The sequence below is a fragment of the Bactrocera dorsalis genome, chromosome 2 (assembly GCF_023373825.1).
Source record: "Bactrocera dorsalis isolate Fly_Bdor chromosome 2, ASM2337382v1, whole genome shotgun sequence".
Classification (NCBI taxonomy): Eukaryota; Metazoa; Arthropoda; class Insecta; order Diptera; family Tephritidae; genus Bactrocera; species Bactrocera dorsalis.
In genome coordinates, this window is record NC_064304.1 from 19,366,614 (window position 1) to 19,393,931 (window position 27,318).

General features: G+C 36.7%; 2 protein-coding genes across 3 annotated transcripts in view; both read left to right on the forward strand.

Annotated features, from left to right (window-relative positions):
- LOC105229909 (uncharacterized) overlaps window positions 1–27,318 on the forward strand; it is a 133,768-nt gene that overhangs the window by 80,496 nt on the left and 25,954 nt on the right. For both annotated transcript variants that reach the window (XM_049448541.1, XM_049448542.1), the window contains exons 3-4: window positions 5,789–5,972; window positions 9,354–9,475. In XM_049448541.1, coding sequence (XP_049304498.1) covers window positions 5,789–5,972; window positions 9,354–9,475 — 306 coding nt within the window. The remainder of the gene's footprint in view (window positions 1–5,788; window positions 5,973–9,353; window positions 9,476–27,318) is intronic.
- The window catches only part of LOC105229900 (dnaJ homolog subfamily A member 4), a 131,550-nt gene that overhangs the window by 44,200 nt on the left and 60,032 nt on the right, over window positions 1–27,318 (forward strand). The gene's annotated exons all lie outside the window — the stretch shown is intronic.

The window sequence follows — 27,318 nt, forward strand, 5'->3', positions numbered from 1 at the left end:
TTAAGTGTTTGTACAAAAAACTTTTTTTATTTTGATATATGTTCTCGAAATTCGACATGGATTATTACTGAAGATACTCTAGATGAAAACTTCAATTTGTCGGTTAAAAGACGTTCTCAAGAATTGGGACTGTCTCAAACCTCAACCTGGCCTATTTTGAGAAAATGTTCACTTTCATCTGAGGGTTGAGGCAAATAAAAAAATTGTCGATTCTGGTGCGAAGACTATCCACATTCATGAACAACCATTAGATTCACCTAATTGACAATTTGGTGTGGTTTTTGGTCAGATTGTTCCGTACCTTTTAGGAAATGAAGCTGGTTACTGTTAATGGAGAGCGATATAAGTCAATGATACCCAACTTTTTATGGCCGCAATTGGAAGAAGTTGATCTTGTCAACTTTGGTTCCAATAAAACGGGGCTACTTGCCGCATACCACGTGCAACAACCGAATTATTTCGAAGTTAAGAAATTCGATTATTTCAAGAAATTGTGACATTGAATAGCCTACAAAAAGTTGTGATTTAACGCCATTAGACTACTGTTTGTAGGGTTATTTGAAGTCATTGATATTTAGCATTAAACCAGACTCTCTGCAAACTTCAAAAGTCAATATTGAACTTACTAATCATAACATACGACTTGATTTAGTGGATAAAACAACGGGTGATTTTTTTGAGGTTAGGATTTTCATACATTAGTATTTGACAGATCACGTGGGATTTCAGACATGGTGTCAAAGAGAAAGATGCTCAGTATGCTTTGACATTTCATCATGAATAGACTTACTAACGAGCAACGCTTGCAATTGAATTGCATTTTATTACCAAAATCAGTGTTCGGTTCGAAATGTGTTTCGCGCTTTACGTCCGATTTATGGTCTACATATCATTTCTCATTTCTGGTTGAATGGCTACGTAAATAAGCAAAATTGCCGCATTTGGGGTGAAGAGCAACCAGAAGCCGTTCAAGAACTGCCCATGCATCTCGAAAAATGCACTGTTTGGTGTGGTTTGTACGCTGGTGGAATCATTGGACCGTATTTTTTCAAAGATGCTGTTGGACGCAACGTTACGGTGAATGGCGATCGCTATCGTTCGATGCTAACAAACTTTTTGTTGCCAAAATGGAAGAACTGAACTTGGTTGACATGTGGTTTCAACAAGATGGCGCTACATGCCACACAGCTCGCGATTCTATGGCCATTTTGAGGGAAAACTTCGGACAACAATTCATCTCAAGAAATGGACCCGTAAGTTGGCCACCAAGATCATGCGATTTAACGCCTTTAGACTATTTTTTGTGGGGCTACGTCAAGTCTAAAGTCTACAGAAATAAGCCAGCAACTATTCCAGCTTTGGAAGACAACATTTCCGAAGAAATTCGGGCTATTCCGGCCGAAATGCTCGAAAAAGTTGCCCAAAATTGGACTTTCCGAATGGACCACCTAAGACGCAGCCGCGGTCAACATTTAAATGAAATTATCTTCAAAAAGTAAATGTCATGAACCAATCTAACGTTTCAAATAAAGAACCGATGAGATTTTGCAAATTTATGCGTTTTTTTTAAAAAAAAGTTATCAAGCTCTTAAAAAATCACCCTTTACTTGAAAATTGGGTTCATCGAATTCGTTGCTCCAAAAGAAGTAATTTGAATGATATTATATTCAGAACTTAATTGTATCGATTGTACTTCATATTAAATAAAAAACATTTGAATTTCCTTAACAATTGGATTTTTTTTTTGTTTTCCAAAGTCATATAACTCTTATTGTAAAACACTGTATATCTAATATAACATAAAATATACGTTTTAACCTTTTTATATTGCTTAATTTCTTTTGTACTTAACATTCAACTTCAGAATCTAATGGTACAAGTCAAATGAACTTGAAATGTCAAAGCCTACTGCACGGCTGCTAATTTAATGAGCGCAAGTGTTGTTGCTTAGCGATAATTAAACAATGTGCTAATAGGATAATCTTCTCTATTAAATTGGGCGATCAGCCGTGCTGCTACGGTACAAAGAAAAATCGAACAAAATTAATGGCAATCATCTTTGCATATTGGGTCTAGGTCTGGGCTAGCGGCAACGCACGACATTGGGGCCAATTTAATGATTAACCAAATTGATTGATAGCTCACGGGCTTATCATACATAAGTACGTTGCAGACAAATTTGTTTGCTACTGCTATGAGTTGCTTATTGTTGTTGTATTTATTATAAGCCGTCGTATTGCGAAAGCAAGCGCAGCAAATAAGACGCTGAAGTCATTACTTTTCTTCGAGGAAACAAACAATACAAAAAAAACAACAAAAGAATCACGAAAATGACAGGCGATCGACTAAAGTGGGGAAGTGCTCACACAATAGTTAATAATTTAATTGCATAAGTGTTGTTGTTATTATTATTTTTTTTTTGATATTCCGCACATCGTTTGTATGCGCACGTTGGCACCAAGCGGAAATAACGGCACATTTATGTGTAAAGTTAAGACGAATTAAAGTTGAACTTAAAGTTTTCTGCTATTTCCTTTCTACGTTTCGCCAGCAATGCATTTTCATTTTCGTGAGTTGATGTGTGTGTGTGTGTGTGTGTTAGCGCGTGCGTGCAAAGTCACGTTTTTGTTGGGAAAAAGTAATAATGGGCATATTACGAGCAAAAGGCAATTTTTCACAATTTTCAGTTAGAAAATTTACGAGTGTCGATTAGATCTTAACACGTCGCAATGTCTTTTCTTTCGCAATCGCATTATTTTGTTGTAATTCAATATGGGTGCTAACGCGATTCGCTTTGTCTATGTGTGCTGTGGTATATGTGCTACCTTTTCTATGCAACGAGCTGCGCTGCATTTTGTTAGGTTGCATATAAAAAGTTGGGCTAAAAACTTCAAACGCAAAGCACACGAGGGCTGTTTGATATGCCGGCGGCTTATTTTTCTTGAACAAAAGTTTTTGATATTAACAAGACATATGGTAGCTTAATACAACATATTTTCTATATGTGATTGCACTTCTTTATCATAGATGGTATGTTAGGTTAGATGGCTGATCCTTCTGCAACGCGGTAGATCACACTTAGACTGTTATGAACAGCCCTTTGTGAAACTATACCAAAAACATGTATGTAGATGGATTTCATCTATCGCCAAGAATCTCTGGATCTATCATAAATTTGCTTAGGGTTTTTATGATAAGATGTTAAACCTTACTGCAAGAAACCCGATCGGACGGTGTCCAGTTGAAACTCCTAAGGAGTTCCTTATACCTTTTACGAATTATCCTAAGTCAGAAGAACCCGGCAAGCAGCTGGTCGTTAGTTGAAGACTCAAAAGTCTAATAGCGACCCACAAGGAACCAACGCAGCTCCTGCCCGTTCCCATTCCGCATTTACTGAGATCTATGTACCAGTAAGCTCTTAAGCCTTACAGTTTCCTGCAATACCCGTTTCCTCAAATCCATCTAGTCATAAAAAACTCGATGATAAGGAGTTTAGATATTCCTTCTCCAGGTTTGAGCGAAGTCGAGGCCAATATCGCTACCCTATTATCGGAGAACAAGAATCCCAATCGGACAATACTGAGTTGGAACTCTTACAATCATTGAGAGGGGGACCTTGCTGAGATCGAAGAGTTCCCATACCTCTCACAAATTACCCTAGGCCAGACGAATTCTGCAACTGTAGAGCGGTCTGACGCTCAATAGTTCAGTAGCGGACCACAAAGAACCTACAGAACTGCTGTCTGTTCCATTTCGCAGTTATTAAGATCAAAATACCTGTCCCAGCAAGCTCTTCAGCCTTACAGTCTCCTGCAATAATCATTTCCCCAAACCCGACTAATCATAAAACAACTCGATGATAAGGAGTCTAGACCACTAGACCTTCACTAGTTTTTAGCGAACTTAAGGCAAATATCGCTATTGTACAATCAGAGCGGATAGTTACCACTTTCAAGGAGGTTGCGTCCGTAGCAGAAGATCTCCTGTTATCTTTATGGCAGCTACAACCACTTAGAAGACGCTTCAGTGGTCAGCTAGACTAAAACAAAATATGCATAAATTGAAGAAAACCTTTCAGTACTATTTTTTTTAAGTCTATTGTTTCTTCGTATTTGTTCGAAGAGGCAGCACTATTTAAAAACAAATGTTAAATTAAAATCTCTCTGATTAATGTGAGGCTGGCTTTCAAAAGGGTCTAATTTTCGGCAAGTGTATTAAAATATTGTGACCTGTGTTGAATTTTTCGCTAGATGGCAACTCAGTCACGAAATAGAAACATTTTAAAATGTATCAAGATGACTTTTGAAGCATTTAGTTTGGCTCACATTTTTTTAAGTTTTCAACTGCAATATTTTCTGTAGGAGTCAACACTATTTATATAAACAGTTAGATAATATTTCTGTACAGTTAGATAATATTTCTGTAAAACCGCCCTTTTGATTGATACCCACATTATATAAATTCTTCCTCATTTTTGCAAACTTTGACACTATAGTTCTCCTCGACTGTTCGAATGGGAGTCTGGATTTGGTAGTTAGTTATTTTATTAGTCCCTCATATTCCAAGCGAATAAATTTTTGGTAATAGCTCAACACTGGCACCACTAATTCAATTTGGATGTTGGCCAATTCGAACCACAAATATAACATTTTTCGTAATAATAATAATACGGAGGACAAGGACACCTAAAACGTATACCTTGGAATTGCAAATAGTTGTCACATGTACGACTGCATTGGTTTTTCTTCACATGCAGGTGTTGAGGTCCACAAACCGAAATTTTCTTCAATCTCTTATAGTTCAATACTACTAGCTTATATATTTGTGACTGAAGCTCTTTGTGTGTCACCAAGTCAGAGAAACATAGTTTATATGTGTATTTACAAACTCAAATAATAAGTGCCTTGACCTGCTCCAAATTTTTCTGATCCAAATTTTACTTAGCCCAAGTATGCTGAAATGGGGTCATGAAAAGTCACTAGCTTATCTCAAAGTCCTCGTGTCAATGCTCGCCAAGCGACGTGGATAATACCAAAATCGCACTGCAGAAGACTGGGTAAATGCATGCAAGTATGTGCACATGTGTGTGCGCGTGTGTGGAAAACGTCACTGAAGTAGAAAATTACAAAATTAATGTACAATGACTTAAACAATTACTCGCATGCCATATGTGTCGACTTTAAGTACAAGTGAGTACTCCAAACACTTCAGCCGCACACATTTGCCGCAACACACACACGCACACATGTATATATTTGTAAACAGGCGCGCCCACGCAGCCCCCTGCTCAAGCGTATGCAAAAGAAATAAAAGTGGTGAAAAAAGATTGTTATAAATGACTTTGCTGTACTATGCTATGCTGTGCTGTGCTGTGCTATGCAGTGCTGTGCAACTTTGCAATTAGTACACCTCAGCGCGCATATTTTTTGTAATAACAAAAATTAAAAATAAATAACGCAAAGTTTTCATTTTGCGGTTTTACGCTCAAAACTTTGAGCCGAACTTTTTTGCTATTGTTCGTAATTACCACAAACTCGATACGGCATCATACTTGCTGCTGCTCGCAGTCAACAACAGCAACGTCAACAACACACACACACACACACAGGCATAAAAACGCTAATTAAAGTTGTATGAAAAATTTGTGTTGTCTTTGCTTGTTTGTGGAAGTATTTCGAGCCCCTTGCCTACTTCTGCGCCGGCAAAAACATTTCATATTTATGTCGCTAATAATTAAATTTTCGCTAATTTATTTTGTTTTTTCATGTTCTCCCTTCTTTCGTTGCAGGACACACACAAAAGCTCTCGCCCTATATACGGCACTGGGAGGCGGCGGATTTCGATCGTTCGCATTTGCACTCGGCACATCAGAAACACATCGAACAGAAGCGTCATCGTCGAAAAAGAGCACTGGATTTGGGCGAATTCGGGCCAGTGCACACAATCAGACTGAATTTCTTTGCTCATGACAGGTAAGTGAAGAACTGGTTTTGAATATAAAGCGTGCGTTAACTCGCAGAGATAATGAGAGAACTATACCTTTTGTGCTTAACGCTCACTTGTCGTACGGAGCAGTAGACATTTTTTTGAAGACAGTAACTTTAATAAGACATATATGTATATTCTTCCCACTTTATTTATGGTTTCTAATTGCTAAAATGTTTAAGCGATTTTATGAAACCTACTAACACGCAAATAAAAACCTAAAGCAAATTTTCCGTTCCTCATTTGTAGAAAAATAATTGTATTATAAAGGCATAAACTTCATCCAGAAATTGTAAATAGGTAAATATGCCTTCCTCAACAGCCTACGGCTTGTTCTCAAAAAATGTAATCTTCAGTGCGTTAAGAGCTATACATATGTGGGTCACTGCTGGTACTTCATATCAGAAATCTTGCAGTATTTCAAAATTAATTACGGTCTCTAACAAAAATGTTTTCAGCGAACCCGATTTAAAGGGAATATATTACATACGAGCAGATCAGTTGTTCACCATACAATTTCTTAAACGATTAAATAAAGACTGCGCTCTATTTCTTATCTTCAACATTAGATCAATCACACAATTTTCTAAATTCTTGAATGCTTTGAATTTCTAGGAAATCAATTTCTTCGAAATAAAATTCAGCACAAATGGATGAATAAATATTATTCAACCCTATGTTGTCTTGCATTGGCATAGTGGAAAGTGTTAATAAAGCAGTGTAAGAAACTCAGTTAAAACGGGAAGAATAACAAGTTAATTCAAAAGTCCTCAGCTTACCATAGAAACAAACGATTTTTTTTGGTAAAATTCGTTTTTTTCTTATTCAACATAGTTCCCTTCCTGGTGATATACTGATTATAGCGACCCTCTAACTTTTCGATACTATTTTTGTGTTACAATTTGTCCTTTGCTTTTAAATAAGTGTTAGTTTCGGCGATCATTTCTTCATTCGACGAAAACTTCTTCACAGCGAACATGGTTTTGAGATCTGAGAACAGGAAACAGTCGCTGATCTGGAGAATACGATGGATGACGAAGCAATTCTATTCGCTACGTAATAGTCGCTGTTGATAATCCTTCCTTTCTGAACGTAGTCAATAAAAATTATTCCATGCGCATCCCAAAATACAGACGCCATAAGCTTGCAAGCAGACTGTTGCGTTTTTCCTGCTATGGAGCGAGATCATCGTGTGCAATCCCTTCGGATGACTGTTATTAGACTTTGGAATGAAATGATAGATGAAATGCTACTGATGCGAATTCGGTTTTGTTACGGTTTAAAATCTGCACACTGTACTTCGAATCATCAACTCGTCGTTGTTTTTGGTCAAAAGTAAACTTACGTGGGTCCTACTTTGCACCGAACTTTCTCATACCCAAATATTCGCGAATGATATGATGTTCGCGGATATCTTTAGAGTGCCAGCTACTTTACGGTCATCCAAAATTATTTTGTGGGCTTCTTTGATGATTTTATCGAGCACAACTTATTTTGGGCGGTTACTGTGTTCACTGTCTTCGGTGCTTATTTCACCACGTCTTAACTTAGAATATCAAACGTTGATGGTTGATTTCCTGGCAGAGTATTCGAAACAGAACAAATGGTTTTCTCGGCAAAATCAATTTATTTTATTCAAAATAGTCGCCTTCTGCTTCAATACAGCATTTTGCACGGTCCAAAGCATTTCAAACGAGTGTTTTAGCTTGTTGGCCGGTATGGCTGCGGGTATGCCGGTGCAAGCCTTTTGAATGGCCTCTACGTCTGCATAACGCTTTCCTTTCATGGGCTAATGCATTTTTCCAAAAAGGAAGAAGTCGTACAGTGCCATATCAGGTGAATACGGGGAGTGGTTAATGGTTAAAATGTGATTTTTGGTCAAATAATCGTGCTTCGAATGTTAGATTCTGAGCAATTTTGGTTGTCAGTCAATTTGTGCGGAACAAACCCGCGCACTCACTTTTCGTATGCCCAAATTTTCGGCCAAAACGCAATAAATCGATGTTTTGGAGATGTTCAATTCCATTTCCATGAATTTCAATGATCATTTCGGCTGATTTTTGATGAATTCACGCACAGTTTCGATGGAATTTCCGGTGATCACGGATTTTGATTGACCCACATGTTGATTGTCATTTATGTCCTCACAACCACATTGAAAACGTTGAAACCGCACTATGCTACGGGATAGGCAATGTTTGCTATAAACTTGTTTCATCAATTGAAACCGGTAATAGTTTACCAATTTTAAAACCAAATTTAATGTTGGCTCTTTGTTAGAAGCTCATTTTCGCACCGAAAACACAAACATACTGACACTTAAAACGCAATAACTTCACTTTCAATCAATGAATTATCATAAAATTCTCATTAGCCAGTGGATAAAGATAGCAGATTCTAACGCACCAGTCGACATATAGATGGCGGCGTCAGGGGGCGCTAGATTCAAAAAGTCCTGTTTACTTTGAAACGAACCTCGTAAATCGTATGGATTTAATTCTAGTGGCGCCGATTTTGTATCAGGTCAGGGACTTTTGAATTGACCTGTTGCAAATCATATCTAAAGGATAAAGAAAGTGGGAAAATGACTCCAGCATACTCGACTCTACAACTGGATAAGACGAGATATCTTAACTTAGGTTTACTTGATGGACATTGAGCCTTATTATTTTTTAAGTAGCGTCGCAGACGTTTGATGGTCTTTCGACGCTACTTATTTCAATGATTTCTACTTGAAAGTCAACATTCTCTCATTTTTACTATTAAAAAGGTTTCCGGCTAAGAAAAAAACTTAATTATATGGATAAAAATTCTTAAATTGGTCAGAGCCAAAGACCTAAAATGCAATGCGACCATTATGATTGCATCTTGTTTATATGTACAACTATGAATAGTAAAAGAGGCCACCCAACCAAGACTGTGATACCGTAGTATCTTTGGAATACTAATCTACTAGATGTTTGACCGAACTTTTACACACATAGGTACATATATAGATGTGATGGATGCCTCGATAACATCTGTAAAAATAAAGGCCGTTGGGTGTTCTGGTTGCCCCTGAACGGCTAATGCAGTTTATAAAAAACTATTTGATGAGAGAGATTAACTATTAGAAAAGAGAACTATAAAGAAACTCCTGTTTTTCAGCAAAAATGAGATCGTGTATAGGTGCTTCCTAAAGAGTGGAACACTAACTCGTTACTCAAAAAAAAAGTTATAAACATAATAAGGAATTATGCTAGCGGAATGCTTTATAATTGCAAATATCTATTCGGAACTTTAAAATATGTATATTATTTATTGTACTCGAACTAAATTTAACGATTGATTTTTTAACCCGACACGATTTGTTTTCCTTTCCATTTCAGAGAATTTCGCATGGTTCTCCAACAGAATCCACTGTCGGTGTTTGCGGGTGATGTTGAAATCGAAAGCACGCATGGACCGGTGGATTATGACATTTCGAGAATATACACCGGCACACTAGAGGGTAAGCAATGCAAATATTTCAAAAACTACCAACTAAGCAAGCGAGTGTTTGGCAACCAAATAACAAATGCTGGAAATTGTAAAGTTCGCAGTAAAGTAAGAGCTGACAAACTTTTCTCCAAATCCACTACGAAAATATACTCCCTTGCATGCAGCCGTTACTTATGCATGTATTATATATGTAGATGTATGTGAGTGTGTATTCAAATTGGAACGCGCCACTAAATGGAACACTGGCAATAACCATAAAGCACAAGGGAATCAATGATGTTGTCATGTCAATAATGAAGAAACAAACAAAACGGCACGGAAGCCATAAAAACCAGAGCGAAAGTGTGAAAGAGAGAGTGAGAGAGGGAGCGACAGAGAGGGGTAGAGAGTGACTAGAGTGAAAAGAAAGCGCACGAGCGTTGTGCAAAGTTTTCACATTTTCCGAAAATGACCATTTCCGGTGCTGCTTCTGCTGCCACTGCTGTTGCACATATAAGCATTCTGTCCATTTGGTCGTTCATCATCTAACAGCTTGGATGGCGCTGATGACTGTGCAAATATTTGAGCTCGCATTCTCAAATGTATACTCGACTCATATGAGCACATTTGCACAGCATCAACTGGATTCGCAAGGCACATACATACATATCTATTTACATGAACACATACATATAGGTTTATACATACTATATATTGTATAGCTATATACAAGCTGTATGTGAGTATATGTTTGTACGTGTATGCATTTGCATGTATTTATATGTAGTTCCACAAATACATACATGTGTGTGTGTGTGTGTGAGTGCGCGATGAACGGACAGTTGCGTATCTGCATGAGTGTGTGCGTACAATGCATTTCACCTTAGATTGAATGAAAGATGTCAAGGACGTAATATTTGCATTGACTATCGGCAGCACAGTGGCGGTGGCGGTGGAGTTGCCGTTAATGGCGGTTGGGGGCTATATGGGGAGAAAGATTTGTGAGTGTATGTGTGTGTGTGGAAATCGTTATGGATTGCTAGGAAAAGGATGCTGCTATGATTGCTACAATCGCCATGCTGCTCTCCACGCACACTCCTTCGCCGCCCCTGTGACTCATAAATACACCAGGCGGTGTGTTGAAGTAAAATACTCGTGCAGCATTGGCAACTGTCCATTGCCGTAAACAATAACCACTTTGTGTTGCCAATGGCAATGTCGACTGCAAGCGCTGGCTATAAATCTTACCTTCAACTCTCTCAAGGATTGTATGGAAAAATAAACAAATGCTAGTTGAAAGAAATATATTTGAAATCTAAAAGGTTTTTATTGCATACTTGTGCACCAACACACCATTTCATTCACTTCTGAGACAGTGTGTTTGCATACTTATGTATGTGTTTATACACATATTTGTATGTGTGTGTGCAGTCGGTGATACACTTATCGACAGGAGATTGAAATCAATAACGTTTTGTGCCCGGAAACTGTAAGCATTACAATTTACATTTACTTTTATTCATTTTTCTTTTATACCCAGCGAATAAAAGCCGAGGTGGATTTATAGATTTTCGTTTATTTGCATTGGTTTTCGTCTATATCGGATGTGTATTGTATATAACCGCAATTTTTATGCGCGTAGAAATACCAAATTTAATATTAAACTGCAATGTCCTTGTCTTTGATAAAAGGTTATGATTTAATGGTTTCTCTTTTAGACTTTGTAAATTTTAAAATAAAATAAAAACATTAAAACGTTTAGGGTTTCGAAAAGTTATGTTAAATCTCAGCAAAAATAAGGATTTTATATATTTCACTTGCCGAAGACCAAGCCAGAGCGCGTTTGGTTTTTCGATTTATTTTACATGGTCACCCTGTACTTGAAAGTTGTAATGAAAATGAACAAAAATGGAAAAGTTTCAGTATGTCTAACTGAAAACCTATAATTAAAAGCAATTAAATATAAATAAGATAAAACATGGTAAACTACATTGAGACGAAAGAGAACCCGGAAATTGTAATTAATTTCCCAAGTAAATGATATATAAAAATATATATATTTAGCTAAGTTAGTAGGACTATCCTTAAATACTATGCCAAATATGAGCGCGATCTGTCAACCAGTTTGTTTACAGCAGCTGCTTAAGTCGGAATTGTCAGAATTTTTCCCAAATTTTGATTTGCGGAATCCTTGCAAATGTTCGGAAAGGCTTACGGTGACTCAGTTTTATCAAAAGCTCAAGCCTGTGAGTGCTGCAAAGCCTTCAAAGACGGTCGGGAGATCGTTGAAGACACGCATCGTTCCGGACGACCTGCGATCTCTTCAACTGATGAAAATATGAAAAAATTAAGGATATAGTGTTTGAAAATCCAAAAGCGACATCTCTGCGAATCCGTTCGAATGATAATCAAAATGGTAGAACACGACGTGCACAAACTCGCAAAAATTTTAATTATAAATTAAATTCTACAGCCACGTTGTTTGTGCCACCTAAAAGAAAGCGTTAGAGACGCTATAAATGGTATAAGTAGGTTGTATTTTATATTTCGGCATTTGACAACTCTATGGTTGCAATATGTCAACTCACAACTTTGTCGTAGAGTTTGACATTTTTGACGGTATGAAAACTCAGAGCTCTTCGACATACGAGCAGTATTTGTGTTGTTTGCAGTAACTGAAAATATTCATCTCAGCCAAAAATTGGAATTAGATCGCGAATATTTTCGCGCGATTATTTTCTACACTTAAATATTTCATCGTAGATTAACTTGGCAACAATGCCGATTGAAGGCGATAAAACTTCTTCAAAGGCCAGTATCAATGGTACAATGAATTTCATCGGGGTCGCAGATTACTCCAAGACAAATTATGAAGGTGGCACTTTGAAATCTCGCTGTGTACTTTAACTTGTATCTATGAGTATTTTGAATCATTACAGAATCATATTATATTAGCGAGTAGTATGTAGAATGGAGTATATTTAGCGAGTAGAACTTTCGCTATATGACTAAACGATACTAAATACTTCCGATTGTAATGATAGAACTTTCACGGACTCTCAGAATTTTAATAATTTTAACCGTAAAACTTCGATTTTTTATGGCTTCACAAAAGACTGTATTTATTAGTCCGAATGCGATCTCTGGATCAAACCTAAGCCTGGAAAAAACAGTTTTTTTTCTATCGATTCAACCTAGTTTTTGGTTAAATTACTATTGCTAAGAATTATTGACTATAGAGACATATTTTCTTAATGATCAATCATAATAAAAAAAATTTTAAATATTATTCTGGAAAATTAAAAATCAATGATCTTTAAAAATATATAAGAAATTTTCTAAAATTTTAAATCAAAATATAAAATTAAAATAAAAAGTGTGGCAACTTTTTCAACTGTCAATTTTCTGCTGGGTGTACAAAATTATATTTTTACACTTATACGCAAAGCTAAAGTTTCGCTTTTTATTGTTGTTGTTTTATAACATTTTCGATATGTTATGGAGAGTCAGTTTGAAACAGGAAGTGATTGGTTTGCAAGTATTTGCATTTCAATCTGAGTGCAGTTTGTAAGTAAGAAAATTGCAAAATTCTCTGTACCAAAGGAGTATGGCAAATGCATAAGTGGCAAGCTGTTGCAGTTGCTATGAAAACTATCAAAAACTGCCAAAACGGAAGGAACTACTAAATATTTATTTGAAAATAAAAGTGAAATAAAATAAATAGTACTTTGAGTGAGCAATCTCAATAAAATTCGTCTGTGTGCAAACATAAGAGGAAATTAATGAATGGATTTTACGAAGCCGAAAAAAAAGAAACCAACTTGTTGTAAATGAAATATATTTCATGACCCCACAATAATTTAAATCGTAGTTAGTATTCTTTATTGAAAAATAATAGCCCAGAGGTATTTATACAAGTGCAATAATAATTAAAATTGCAGACCATTAAATATAAATTGTTGTCAATTATCGAACGATCAGATGACCAAAGAAGATAAACACACATGCTCACACATAGGTACGGACAGGTGAAAAAGTGCTTATACATATGTGTGGTATTTTGCATTAGTTACTTGCAGCGATTGGCCGGAAGGGTAATTCATACAAAAAGTACTCAATATATTGTTTAATTAATTCTTAAATACAAAAACAAAGAACATAATATTTTTAACTAGTTAAAGCATATTTTTAAGGCATATTTTTTTAATATTAAATTTTAGTTAAATTCTCTTAAGCCATTTAAAATAAGTAAGTAAATTGATTAAGATTTATGTATTAGGAGAATCGAAAAGAAAGATTTAGTGGGCGGTATCTTTATAGTGTTCCATGCTGTTGACTTTTGTCTAGCATTTGAAACGCCCGAATATTTTCTTAGAACTCCAATCGTCCGTGGTTATGACTACTAAATTGTTTAATAGTTTCCTTTACGCCCAAAACTCCCAGTGTCAGGTTTCCGATCATATTCCAACTGGTGGTCTTTGGTATAAGTCGGTGCATAGAGTTAAACCTCCAACGCAGCAATCGCAATGAACGTATACCTAGCTATACTATGTGATAGCCAAGCGGCACTCAAAGCGATTTCTGCGTATTTTGAACAAATCGCTATTGGTGCAGGAGGAGGAACGACTGAACAGTCTATCAGAACGTAACCAAGTGCACCCAATTTGGCTGCCAGGTCACAAAGGTATAACCGGGAATGAACAGGCTGATGATCTTTTCCGTTCCGCAGCATTCATCAACATGGTAAGACCGCAATTTTTCATTGCGGTTGTTCCCCATACCATAAAAAAATGATGAAGCAGTGGGTAGGGAGAAGCATTGGCAACAACTCCTAAGCATGTGCCATGCCAAGTTGTTAATGGACAGTTACAACCTTAAAAGGTTTAAATATGTAATCAACCTCACAAAACTCAGGCTACTTTTCGCCTTCTAAATTTGCGATTACAAGCTCAAGAAGCACTTATATAAAATTGTCCGTTCTGCGACTTGGGGTCTGAAAGTCCAGTACACCAGATAATTGACTGCCTATAGGCGCAGGATAAAGGCCCTTGGATACATGTTTCGAAATAGGGACATATATCCTCAATAGCACTTAGCAGTATATTGGCATTTATCAATTTCCTGGAGATGGGTTAGTCTTTGTAACTTAGGAGAGGCCACAATAGGCCCTCGTGACACAATACTCATTTACTTACATTGCAAGTTGCTCCCAAAATGGTAGTAAACTATACTTTGAAAGGCTTGAATAATTTAAAATTTGTCTCAGCTGCACATATTTTGGATTCCATAACAAATAATTAATATTTTTCTAATTTTTTAATACTATGGAAGAGGCACAATATTACCAATTTCTTCGAGAAAATAACCTCACCTAATATTTTCGATTTGTCAAATAATTATTAGTTGAAATAAAAGGAAATAATACACAACAGAAAGTTCGAATTCTTATAACCGCAACGGTTTATGTGGGAGAACGTAAGTTAAACCCGAGAATACCACCAACAACAAGATAATAATATTAGTATTTATTACTTTTACCCTGAAACTGATAATTATTTCGATAGATACTGTATACTCTCATAGTAAAATAAAATATTATATCTTCTTCTTCTTTACTGGCGTAGACACCGCTTACGCGATTATAGCCGACTCAACAACAGCAGGCTGATTGTTGGTTTTCATTGGGGGTGTTTTTTTACGTGGCGGGTCCCAAAGCCAGCGCACAACTCTAAGTAGGGGATATTTCGCCTTCTCACTTTAGCTCGCCTTCAAACGGATGTTCTTAGGCTACCCAGAGGATACTTGGTCAAAGAACGGAAGTCGTGAGCTGCTTGAGTCATATGTAAAAGAATCGTTTCTGGCCACTCCCAAGTGAATGGCGATCAAAGAACTTTCCTCACTTTCGTGAACTTCTACGCATGACTCCATCCTCCAATATTGTACATTTTTTCACAAATTTCATTATTCAAAGTATCACCATCGATTCAATTATAGTGTATTAAAATGTTTGAATAATGGTTTTTTCAGCTCTAAAACATTAAGTTGGTCTCGAAAAATAAAAATGAACTCATTGCACATCACCGATTTGCCTAAAGTTTTCGGGATCCTCTATTTGAAACTAAGTAAAATAATAAGATGAATGATTAATATTTTGCGTGTTGTTATGATGACGATAACTGATTTCGGAAAACTGTGAAAATTATATTGCCACCATTACCCTTTTTCTGGTAGTTGGTGAAATCCCTGAAAATTTTTTCTGTACGAACTTGTTTTATCGATGGTATTAGTTATTCGTAAAGGTATTAGGAAATATGATGATACGGGTCGACTTCTGTTTTATTCTGGCTCATACGCGTAAATCCACGATTCATCATCATGGCACGACATCAATAGTTTCCGTAGAAACAACTGATTGTAGACGACCTTCACGAAATTCACCTTGCAGTGATCTACAACCTCGATTGAATTCGCCATATCATCAATAAACACTGATTCTTGATGGAGTCTCATCACCAAAGATTTAATTTTAAATTTTGTTAAAAATTATCTTGTTTGTATATATATTGTTCATCTTATTCATATACTTATGTATATAGTACATAGACGTGATACGCAATTGCTTTTATGCTTGTTTACTTCGGCACTTGTGATTTCGAGGTAGTTTCCTGATTTATATGGCGATTCTGCCTCGTAAAAAAAAACAATTTTTTTTCATAAATAATATTAAACATGAGTATAAACCAGGAATCTCTCTTCTAAAATTTATTCCTTATAGTTTAGCGAGTCTAAAAATATTGTTTTGGATAAGGCGCTATGACAGAAAGCGCTCTTGTAAAAATTTTAAAAGGTTTCAAACTTTATAAATTTCAACAAATATCCGATTAAAAATATGAAGGCTTCCGCGCTCGCATTCTCGAATTTGTAACAAAAGAACCCATTAAATGAAAACCCAGCATTGGCCATTTGAAAATAAATGGACCATTTCATAATTTCATTTCATAATTCGCTTGAATTACATTATTACATTTTCAGCTTTTCATTTAAAAATATAACTGTAATTTAAATAATTGTCGCTGACAGCTCACAAATGCGCTGTAGAGCTTTCAGCGCACCGCCGAAACAACCGAAACATTACGAGTACGCGCTGAAAGTAATTATATAGAAACCGCTACGCACACACACACACACATACACGCGCACTTAAATATATGGGGAACGTGTATAAATCTGCATTAAGCAACACATTTGGCACAGTTTCGCCACCCACGATTATCCCTACATGCGTATATGCATGTATGTGTGTGTGTGTGTATGGAGCATATGCAATCAGAACTATCGTGCGTAGTTGCAGTCATGTGACATTTGCAAGTGTTAACTTAAATTACTCACTATAGTCGACTGGAGTCAGGACATCCAAATTAGGCGTACGTGATGAAGCAGGAAATGTGGCATTTATCATCATATCGTACGCAACGTCCATGGCGTTGCCAAGTTTAGCACTCGGATTTATTAGAGGTGCCGAAGTAGCGGCGGGAGCGAAACGGAGCAGCGGTGGCATAATGCAACATCAACGTGAGCAATTTACGCATACAAATGCATTTATGTGGGCACGTGTGTGAGTGTGCGTGTGCCCAATATTCACGTAACTGTTCCACTGTACTATACCTTCATACCTTTGGTAGACTAAAAGCATTTATTACTGAAAGTGGTTTCCATTCAAGCAGCAATCCTTTGGCATCACTGAATGCGAAAAGCTTTTAAAAGTGTGAATAAATGGCAAAGTTCACCGGCGTACGAGTACACTTACGCACACAGCTTGGAAAATGGAATTTCATTTCGTAACACACCGAAAAACACAAGAAAATAAGTGGAAGGCAAAAAATTGGTGCCATTAAAAGTTGAATGTGACCATCTCTGGTGCTTCCAGAGCTAAATAATCTGGACCGCAAATTGGTATTTTGTTGGGAAATTTTTGTGCACAGCTAGTTGGTTTAGACGTTTGTACTCGTTTGAGTTGGAAATACAGCTTTTGAAGCTTTTGTAGGTACGAAAAGTTTATGGAAACATTTTTATTTTGCTACAATGAGCTACTCACCTACGGCCAAACTCTTAATTCGAACTTGTACTACAATTGGGCCGTCTGAAGAAAGCAATCGGCCTGAAGCTGCCAACTTTGGATAAAGAAAGAGAATTTTTATTCCAACGGTACAATATCGGGCCATACACATCAATACTGACTCGCCAAATAGATCAAGAGCTTGGTTGAGAGGTCTTTATGTTTCCACTTTATAGCCCCAACCTGATACCAAATGTTGACTGATTATGAACCGAATAACTCTGTGTTCCCCAAGGCTTATATTGCACTTCGGAAACAGGTGGACACCTTCTTGAGAAAGTTTTCTATCGAACCACGACCCTCACAGAATAAAGCCTTTTTATTATCGGCTTCCTAGGTTAAACCTACAGAATTTAGAATATTTTTGGATACTATATATCGCCAGTACAACTTTTTCGTCATAAACAAATATCTGTCAAACCCAAATTAGATTCGAATTTGTCACTCCAACTCTATAAAGCAATCATTACTGGTCTAATTCCATTGTAGAATGACTTAGAGGATCCTCGAATCGAAATTAATAAAGAGGAACTCGTTCTTCACTAATCATAAGACGTTTATAGGCACTATAAATCCATGAATCCGTAGATTTTCTAGAAACATTTTTCCAATACTTCGGGTTTTACAAAAGAAGATAATGGTCTGGAACATATACCATATGTATATCGGCTATTCAAACGACCTTCTTAAAATCCACTACCCAAAATTTAAGCCTTGCGTCACATACTAGAACATTAGTTTAGTCTTCCTAACGGGTGATTTTTTTGAGGTTAGGATTTTTCATGCATTAGTATTTGACAGATCACGTGGGATTTCAGACATGGTGTCAAAGAGAAAGATGCTCAGTATGCTTTGACATTTCATCATGAATAGAGACTTACTAACGAGCAACGCTTGCAAATCATTGAATTTTATTACCAAAATCAGTGTTCGGTTCGAAATGTGAAAATCCGCTTTTTTATCGACAAATTTTGTTCAGCGATGAGGCTCATTTCTGGTTGAATGGCTACGTAAATAAGCAAAATTGCCGCATTTGGGGTGAAGAGCAACCAGAAGCCGTTCAAGAACTGCCCATGCATCCCGAAAAATGCACTGTTTGGTGTGGTTTGTACGCTGGTGGAATCATTGGACCGTATTTTTTCAAAGATGCTGTTGGACGCAACGTTACGGTGAATGGCGATCGCTATCGTTCGATGCTAACAAACTTTTGTTGTTGCCAAAAATGGAAGAACTGAACTTGGTTTGACATGTGGTTTTCAACAAGATGGCGCTACATGCCACACAGCTCGCGATTCTATGGCCATTTTTGAGGGAAAAACTTCGGACAACAATTCATCTCAAGAAATGGACCCGTAAGTTGGCCACCAAGATCATGCGATTTAACGCCTTTAGACTATTTTTTGTGGGGCTACGTCAAGTCTAAAGTCTACAGAAATAAGCCAGCAACTATTCCAGCCTTTGGAAGACAACATTTCCGAAGAAATTCGGGCTATTCCGGCCGAAATGCTCGAAAAAGTTGCCCAAAATTGGACTTTCCGAATGGACCACCTAAGACGCAGCCGCGGTCAACATTTAAATGAAATTATCTTCAAAAAGTAAATGTCATGAACCAATCTAACGTTTCAAATAAAGAACCAATGAGATTTTGCAAATTTTATGCGTTTTTTTTTTTTAAAAAGTTATCAAGCTCTTTAAAAATCACCCTTCTGTAAGAACTTACTTCGGTTGTTACATAAATGAAAATCGAATTAGGGAGTCTCTTCCCTTAATCAAACTACAGCTTTGGTTAAGGATTGAGTTCATTTTCAATTTTCTTTAGAAAATATTTTAAATGATTTCCAAACTTGTTCAGTAAGGCATAGTTTATACAGAAAAACTTTCTACAAAAGACCAGTCTTCTTTTTAGTAATCTTCGAACCTGTCTTTTATGATTTCACGGATATTCAGATATTCGATATCAGACCTCAAGTGAAAATTCTGACAAAAATATGAAGCTTAAGTATGCATTTATTGTCATTTCGACTATTTTCAGATGCTTAGAAGAACCATTCTTCTCAATCGAGGTGAGGAAGTAGACAGTATCTAGACAAAGTAGCGAACCTGACCGACTTTAGCCTCTAAATGCCTGATGGGCTTCATGAAAAGCTTTTTAGACAGACATACGTTCGAAGGAACACCATTATTGATTGCGAAGAGGGGCGCTTTCTAAAACGAAATAATTACCGAAGTTGGTCGGACTGAATTCACATTCTGCGGACTGATAGTTATAGAATAAGAAGGAATGACGCTCTCAAAAACGAAAAAATAACAAAAGTTAGTCGGATCGCACCTAAATTCTGCGGAGTGCTGGTACGAGTCTTTTACAAATTACCACAACTTCCGAAGAAAAAATTTGTTGCCGAATCGAGACAGGTTTTCACTTAGCAAACTCATCGTTGGATGTGTATGAGTATCGCCTAGAGGCGCAAAAAGGCTGATGTTCCCCTGACTCCTAATCATTTACCTGCAGAACACTTATACTTCTAGCTTGAAATTTTAAGAGCAACAAAAATGTTTTCCATTTTACTTCAGTCTCCTGCAACTGCGCACTTCACCATTTCACTTCAGCAAATTCAACAAAGCCATTAGATGCTTGCTCGCCTGATTAGATAAGCTAAAGCTTTTAAGGCTTTAGCCGATTATCGAGAAGCACTCATATTTTTCCGAGTATTTCAAAGGCGAGCACACCACTACATATAATATAAATGCTTACATCCAACACACGTGTGTGTATGTGAGAAGCGTGTAATCACACATGCATGTAATCGCTTACCTATTTGGGATATGCGCTCACGTTTGCTATACATACACATATTAGAACTTATACATATGCACACTTGTATACAATTACATGTGTGTGTGTTTGTGTGTGCGTTAATTATTTTAAAATTTCGGTCTGTTTTCTCTGTTGCTTGCCACTTCGGTTTGCTACGCCTAATATTTTACTTACTTTTTCTTGCCATGAGAAAACTGATGGCTATGCATATGCACAGATAACGTGATAACAACTTGCGTGTGCGCGTATATATGAGGATATGTTGTGTGTGTTTGGTGTGCTTTTGTGCAACACTGCCTTAGGTGCGGCTTTAGAGTTTTCAATTTTTATACCCTTAACGCTATCAAAATATTGATATATACATATATAAATTATCAACGTGGCAAGCTGAGTCGATTGAATCATATTCGTCCCATCTTTATATAAGCGAACTTGTCTCTCATTTTTTTAGTTATCGATCTGGCATTTTGTTCACGTTCCTTTCTTCCCAAGAAGCTTCTTACTTGTCGAAAAGGCCGATATCGGACTACTGTAGCATGTAACTGCCATACAAACTGAGAGATCGGAATCAGGTGCTTGTATGGAAAACTTTTTTATTTGACAAGATATCTTCACGAAATTTGTCACGGATTATATTCCAAAACTTGGCTAAAATTTGTGAAGAAATTGTTCAGATCTGATCACTATAGCATATAGTCGCCATACAAACTGAAATTTCAGAATAAAGTGCTTGTATGGAAATCGTTTTTATTTGATGAGATATCTCAAGGAAATTGGTCATGGATTATTCTCCAAGCCAAGAATACAATCTTCGAAGAAATTATTCTGATCACACTACTATAGCATATAGCTAGCATACAAACTGATCACTCCAAATTAAGTTTTGTATGAAGAACTTTTTTATTTGACAAGATATATGCACGAAATTTGGAACGAAGACCTGGGTACACTCTCCGAAGAAATAATTTAGATTGGAATACTATATCATATAGCTCTCATACAAACTGATCAGTCAAAATTAAATTCTTATATAGAAAATTTTTTTCTATGAAAAGATATTGCCACGAAATTTTGCATATAGATTACTACCCAAAGTAAAAACACAATCTCTGAATAAATTGTTCAGATCGGACCCCTATATTCTGCAGCTGTCATACAAACTTACCGATAAAAATCAAGTTTTATCGAACATTTTGTATTCGTGTAGGGTATTATAGCTTCGTTGCAACCGAAGTTAATTTTTTTTTCTTGTGTATTTTTTCGTGTTTGGTTTTTTGTTGCTTTTGTTTTTGCGTTCATTTCATTTCTCACGTGTTCTGCCGCATGACCTAACTATTCGTTCGTTACATTTTTTTAACGCTCCTTCTTTTATTTTTTTATTTTACATTCTAATTTTTTTGTGTGCTTTTGTTGTTGCACGCGCCATGTGTCCATTCGACGTTGTTGTCCCATTTGTTAAACGCCCTGAAGTCAAGTTGAAAGCTCATTGCATGCGCTGAGCAGGGAGGAGTAGCCAAGCACGACACTCCAGCGAGTGCGTATGCCTGTATATGTGTGCTTGAGCTAGTATTTATTGCATGCCGCCCTGCCTACACACACCGAATTGTGTGCATTCGTGCTACAAACCGACAACTGTTTGTCTACGCTCGCCAACTCCCTTTTGTTGACCATTGTCATTAGGGCTCTCTGTGTGTTAAGTGGCTGTGTTTTTCTGCTCCGCACTCGCTCGCTGTAAACTAACTGGACCATTTGGTTGGTGGCACAACCCTTCGGTTTCCGCACAACGCAGTGCTGCCAAATAAGCGCACACCCATACATACTTATGTACTTATATATATACGAAAGTATATGTATATATCATGTATGCATGTGTGTATGTGTGCGTGTGTGCGGCAACAAAACATGCTCCTTTTAGTAGGTGTGTCATAACATGCTCTAGATAGAAGTACAAACAAGCCCACCAACATACACACACACACACACATAAGCATAAGCGTAAGCAGGCGCATTTAGCAAGCATATAAATCACTAATGAACAAACAAGCAGCAAGTTAACAAACAAACACGCACACACCTACACCGACACATGTGCACCTAAACAAATGGTATTTATTGCAAAAGGGTGAAATTATTCTATTAATACTGTAATCTGATTAATTGAGAGCTTACTGTTTGCAGAGGCAAGCGTTTTTAACACAAAAAATTCCGCATTCCACCACCAACACACAGAAACTCGCACACACATATATATACATACATATATATATATACATGGAAGCGCCTTGCATTATATTCAAGTGCTTTTGTACTTCTGTTGTTGTTGTTGTAGCGAAAATTCCCTCTAATAGCCAACTTAAGTTCAAAGAGCAGGGTACTTGTGTGTGTGTCCCGCTGTGCGCGCGTGCAATCCTCAAGGCAAACGCGCGATTTACTAAACAAACATCAAAAGTTTCAGCCTGGGCGTTGCTGGGGAATACCCGCTAATAATTTACCGTGAGTCACCATTTCTATTTAACCCTCTTAAACGCTCCTAACCCCCCACTTAGCCAGCTGCAATGGCTGCCACGCAACGGGATAGCCACAAACTATCAGCGCACAAAACGACCTGACAGTTATTCTAGTAGCTTGTGTTGTTGTTGTTGTTAAGCGTCAGTCAACAAACATTAAAGGCCAAACTTTGCTTCGCTTGAGTAATTGGCATATTATAATACATAATTAAATTCACTTGATTATAGTGCCACATTTGCATGTGTGTGTGTGTAGGGGTTTTCCACAACCTTCCCTTGGCGTACAAAAATTTTTCTACATATTTAAGAGGTATTAATTTCACGTTTGACTGCTTTCGCGTTTAATTCAATTTACATCGGCTTGCACGCTCCTGCTTTGGTTACTACACGACGATTTGCTTTCTAACGGGAGTTTATAGGTTTCCAAAAACTTAGAATATTGAAAGGTTGATTGAAAGCCCCTTAGCTAACTGATTTTGTATGGAATTTCCAAGCGATTTTGGAATATTAATGCTAAATTTTGGCAATAACAATACTAACAACAACAATAACAGTAATAATAAGAATAATATAACAATAACAGCAAAAGCAATAGCAGTCATAAAACACAATAATAAAAATAATCTTTACCATAATAATGTTGTGAATAGCAGTATAAACAACAACAATAATAATATGAACTCAATTAAGACTCTCAATGACATTTCACAGCAAACTTTGCAGTTACCTTTGCATATTCGTTTGAAATAATCACATTGTAGTTTTGATAAAGTAGATTACTCTAACATAATAATAATAATAATAAATGCGCTTAAAATAATAAAATTTATAATTATGCGCTCCTGTTTTATGTTTAACTGATTTAAAAGTCGCACATGTTTTATGCGCTTTCATCTTTTCAGCAAATTTGTGGGAATTATTATAAGTCAGACATTACCTAGCGGCTGCTGGGAATTAATTAACAATATTTTCATGTTAGAAATTCATTTAGCGATATATTACCGGAAAGAAAATTTCATCCGGACACATATTAACAGCGCAGACCTGGTAGATAAATTTTTTTTTGATTGAAAATCGTTAAGCACAAAAAGACATCTAACATAGGAGTGAATTATTCAAATGATTTTCTAAATGAAATTCAAAAGATAAAAGCGTTCTGCTTTTACTTAAATATTTTATTGAAATGAATTTCAACTGTGTACTTCTGACATCCAAGCAAAATATGCGCACCCAATGCTGGTAGAGTTAAGATTTTTTCCTGCCTTGGTGTTCGCATGTCTCTACAATCTAACTCACTATTAAAAACTTCAAGATATGCTTCATATTTGCTTAGTTAATATTCATTGTTATAGTCTTGCAATATTTACTACAGAGTATAATAATTTTGTTCACCTAACTTTAGAATGTATCACCTGAAATTAATCGAGTTAGATACAGGATTCTGTATATTGTATATATGTAAATGATCAGGATGATGAGACGTGTTGAAATCTGGGAACTGTCTGTTCATCCCCGCAAGCTGTGACTTGAGTAAAAATTAAGATATCTTAATAAACGCTATTAATCGACGACGTATAAAGTGCCATAACTAACGGGTGATTTTTTTGAGGTTAGGATTTTCATGCATTAGTATTTGACAGATCACGTGGGATTTCAGACATGGTGTCAAAGAGAAAGATGCTCAGTATGCTTTGACATTTCATCATGAATAGACTTACTAACGAGCAACGCTTGCAAATCATTGAATTTTATTACCAAAATCAGTGTTCGGTTCGAAATATGTTTATCGACAAATTTTGTTCAGCGATGAGGCTCATTTCTGGTTGAATGGCTACGTAAATAAGCAAAATTGCCGCATTTGGGGTGAAGAGCAACCAGAAGCCGTTCAAGAACTGCCCATGCATCCCAAAAAATGCACTGTTTGGTTGGTTTGGTGGTTTGTACGCTGGTGGAATCATTGGACCGTATTTTTTCAAAGATGCTGTTGGACGCAACGTTACGGTGAATGGCGATCGCTATCGTTCGATGCTAACAAACTTTTTGTTGCCAAAAATGGAAGAACTGAACTTGGTTGACATGTGGTTTCAACAAGATGGCGCTACATGCCACACAGCTCGCGATTCTATGGCCATTTTGAGGGAAAACTTCGGACAACAATTCATCTCAAGAAATGGACCCGTAAGTTGGCCACCAAGATCATGCGATTTAACGCCTTTAGACTATTTTTTGTGGGGCTACGTCAAGTCTAAAGTCTACAGAAATAAGCCAGCAACTATTCCAGCTTTGGAAGACAACATTTCCGAAGAAATTCGGGCTATTCCGGCCGAAATGCTCGAAAAAGTTGCCCAAAATTGGACTTTCCGAATGGACCACCTAAGACGCAGCCGCGGTCAACATTTAAATGAAATTATCTTCAAAAAGTAAATGTCATGAACTAATCTAACGTTTCAAATAAAGAACCGATGAGATTTTGCAAATTTTATGCGTTTTTTTTAAAAAAAGTTATTAAGCTCTTAAAAAATCACCCTATACAAGGTGCGTTCCAAAGTAAACAGGACTTTTTGAATCTAGCGCCCCCTGTTGGCGCCATCTATATGTCGACTGGTGCGTTAGAATCTGCTATCTTTATCGATTGTCCAGTGAGAATTTCATGACATTTCATTGATTGGAAGTGAAGTTATTGCGTTTTAAGTGTCAGTATGTTTGTGTTATCGATGCGAAAATGAGCTTCGAACAAAGAGCCAACATTAAATTTTGTTTTAAAATTGGTGAAAATTTTAACGAAACGTTTCAATTGACGAAACAAGTTTACGGCGGTGATTGCCTATCCCGTAGCAGAGTAGTGTCAACGTTTTCAAAGTGGTCGTGAGGACATAAATGACGATCAACATGTGGGCCAATCAAAATCCGTGATCACCGGAAATTCCACGAAACTGTGCGTGAATTCATCAAATATCAGCCGAAATCATAATTGAAATTAATGGAAATGGTATTAAGCACCTCCAAAACATCGATTTATTGCATTTTGACCGAACATTTGGGCTTACGAAAGTTGTGTGCACGGTTTGTTACGCACAAATTGACTGACGACCAAAAATTGCTCAGAATCCAACATTCGAAGGACGATTATTTGACCAAAAATCACATTTTAACCATTCACCACTCCCCGTATTCACCTGATATGGCACCGCGCGACTTCTTTCTTTTCGGAAAATGCATTTGCCCATGAAAGAAAAGCGTTATGCAGACGTAGAGGCCATTCAAAAGGCTTGCACCGGCATACTGGCGGCCATACCGGCCAATGAGCTAAAACACTCGTTCGACATGCTTTTGGACCGTGCAAAAAGCTGTATTGAAGCAGAAGGAGGCTATTTTGAATAAAATAAATTAATTTTGCCGAAAAACCATTTGTTCCTTTTTTTAAATCCTATTTACTTTGGAACATACCTTGTTAGTACTAAATAAAGATAAAAATTACAAGAATTCACACTAAAGAGGGTGTGGTTTGAAAATCTTCAAAAAGTGGCATGGTCCTATCCCTAATAAGTTTGATGTATATATGTTCCAAACCAATCAAGCGAATTTATCCAAATTTAAAAAAAGATCGATAAATCCATAAGTGCGTAAGAGTATTCAATTTTACACTCAAGGTATTACGAGAAGGTTTTATAGGAGAAGGTGTCAAATTTGGGCAATGGGCGTGGCACCGCCCGCTCATTTAAGTGAAAACTCATATCTTGGGACCTACTCAACCGACATCAATCAAAATCAGTAGGCGCAGAAATTGACCAAATCGAACCGCAATCACGTCCATTCCAATATTAAAATTAAGCACCTATTTATAAAAAGCTTTGCATGAATAATGCCTTTGTAGTGTGCCATCTTATGACTTAAACTTTCCGAAATCGAAATGAAATTGTTCAAGCCAATGGGTACTGAATATGTGGACCCCAGTGCCTATAGTTGACTTCTTACCGAAAATATCGGTAGATATGTAAGATATGTAATTAAATTTTGGGGAGAATACTTTTCTGATAATAGTAAGTCTAAAAGTCAAAAATTGGTTCAGTCGGGGCAAGCTAAGTAGCTTGGTATTTTCTTAAATATATAAAATTGATTAGGGATAATTTAGTATAATTTTCGCTTAGATTGCAATCCATTCACGATTTCGTCACACAATGAAGTTGAATCCCTTCGCGGCATTTCCAATGTTACCAAGTTCCCAGAATTTAAAATATTCGAATACACAGGAACTCAGCTCTTTCTTATTATAATAACAATTATTTGCAAAAATCTGCATCTTTCCATTGCTATTTGCAAAATTTTCTGATTCTTAGGTACCTATATCATGCTTCACATTTTTAAAATTTCTTAAAATATATTCAGTTGATTCTTAAAAAAATTGGATTTATTTACTTACTAACTTTTAGATAATC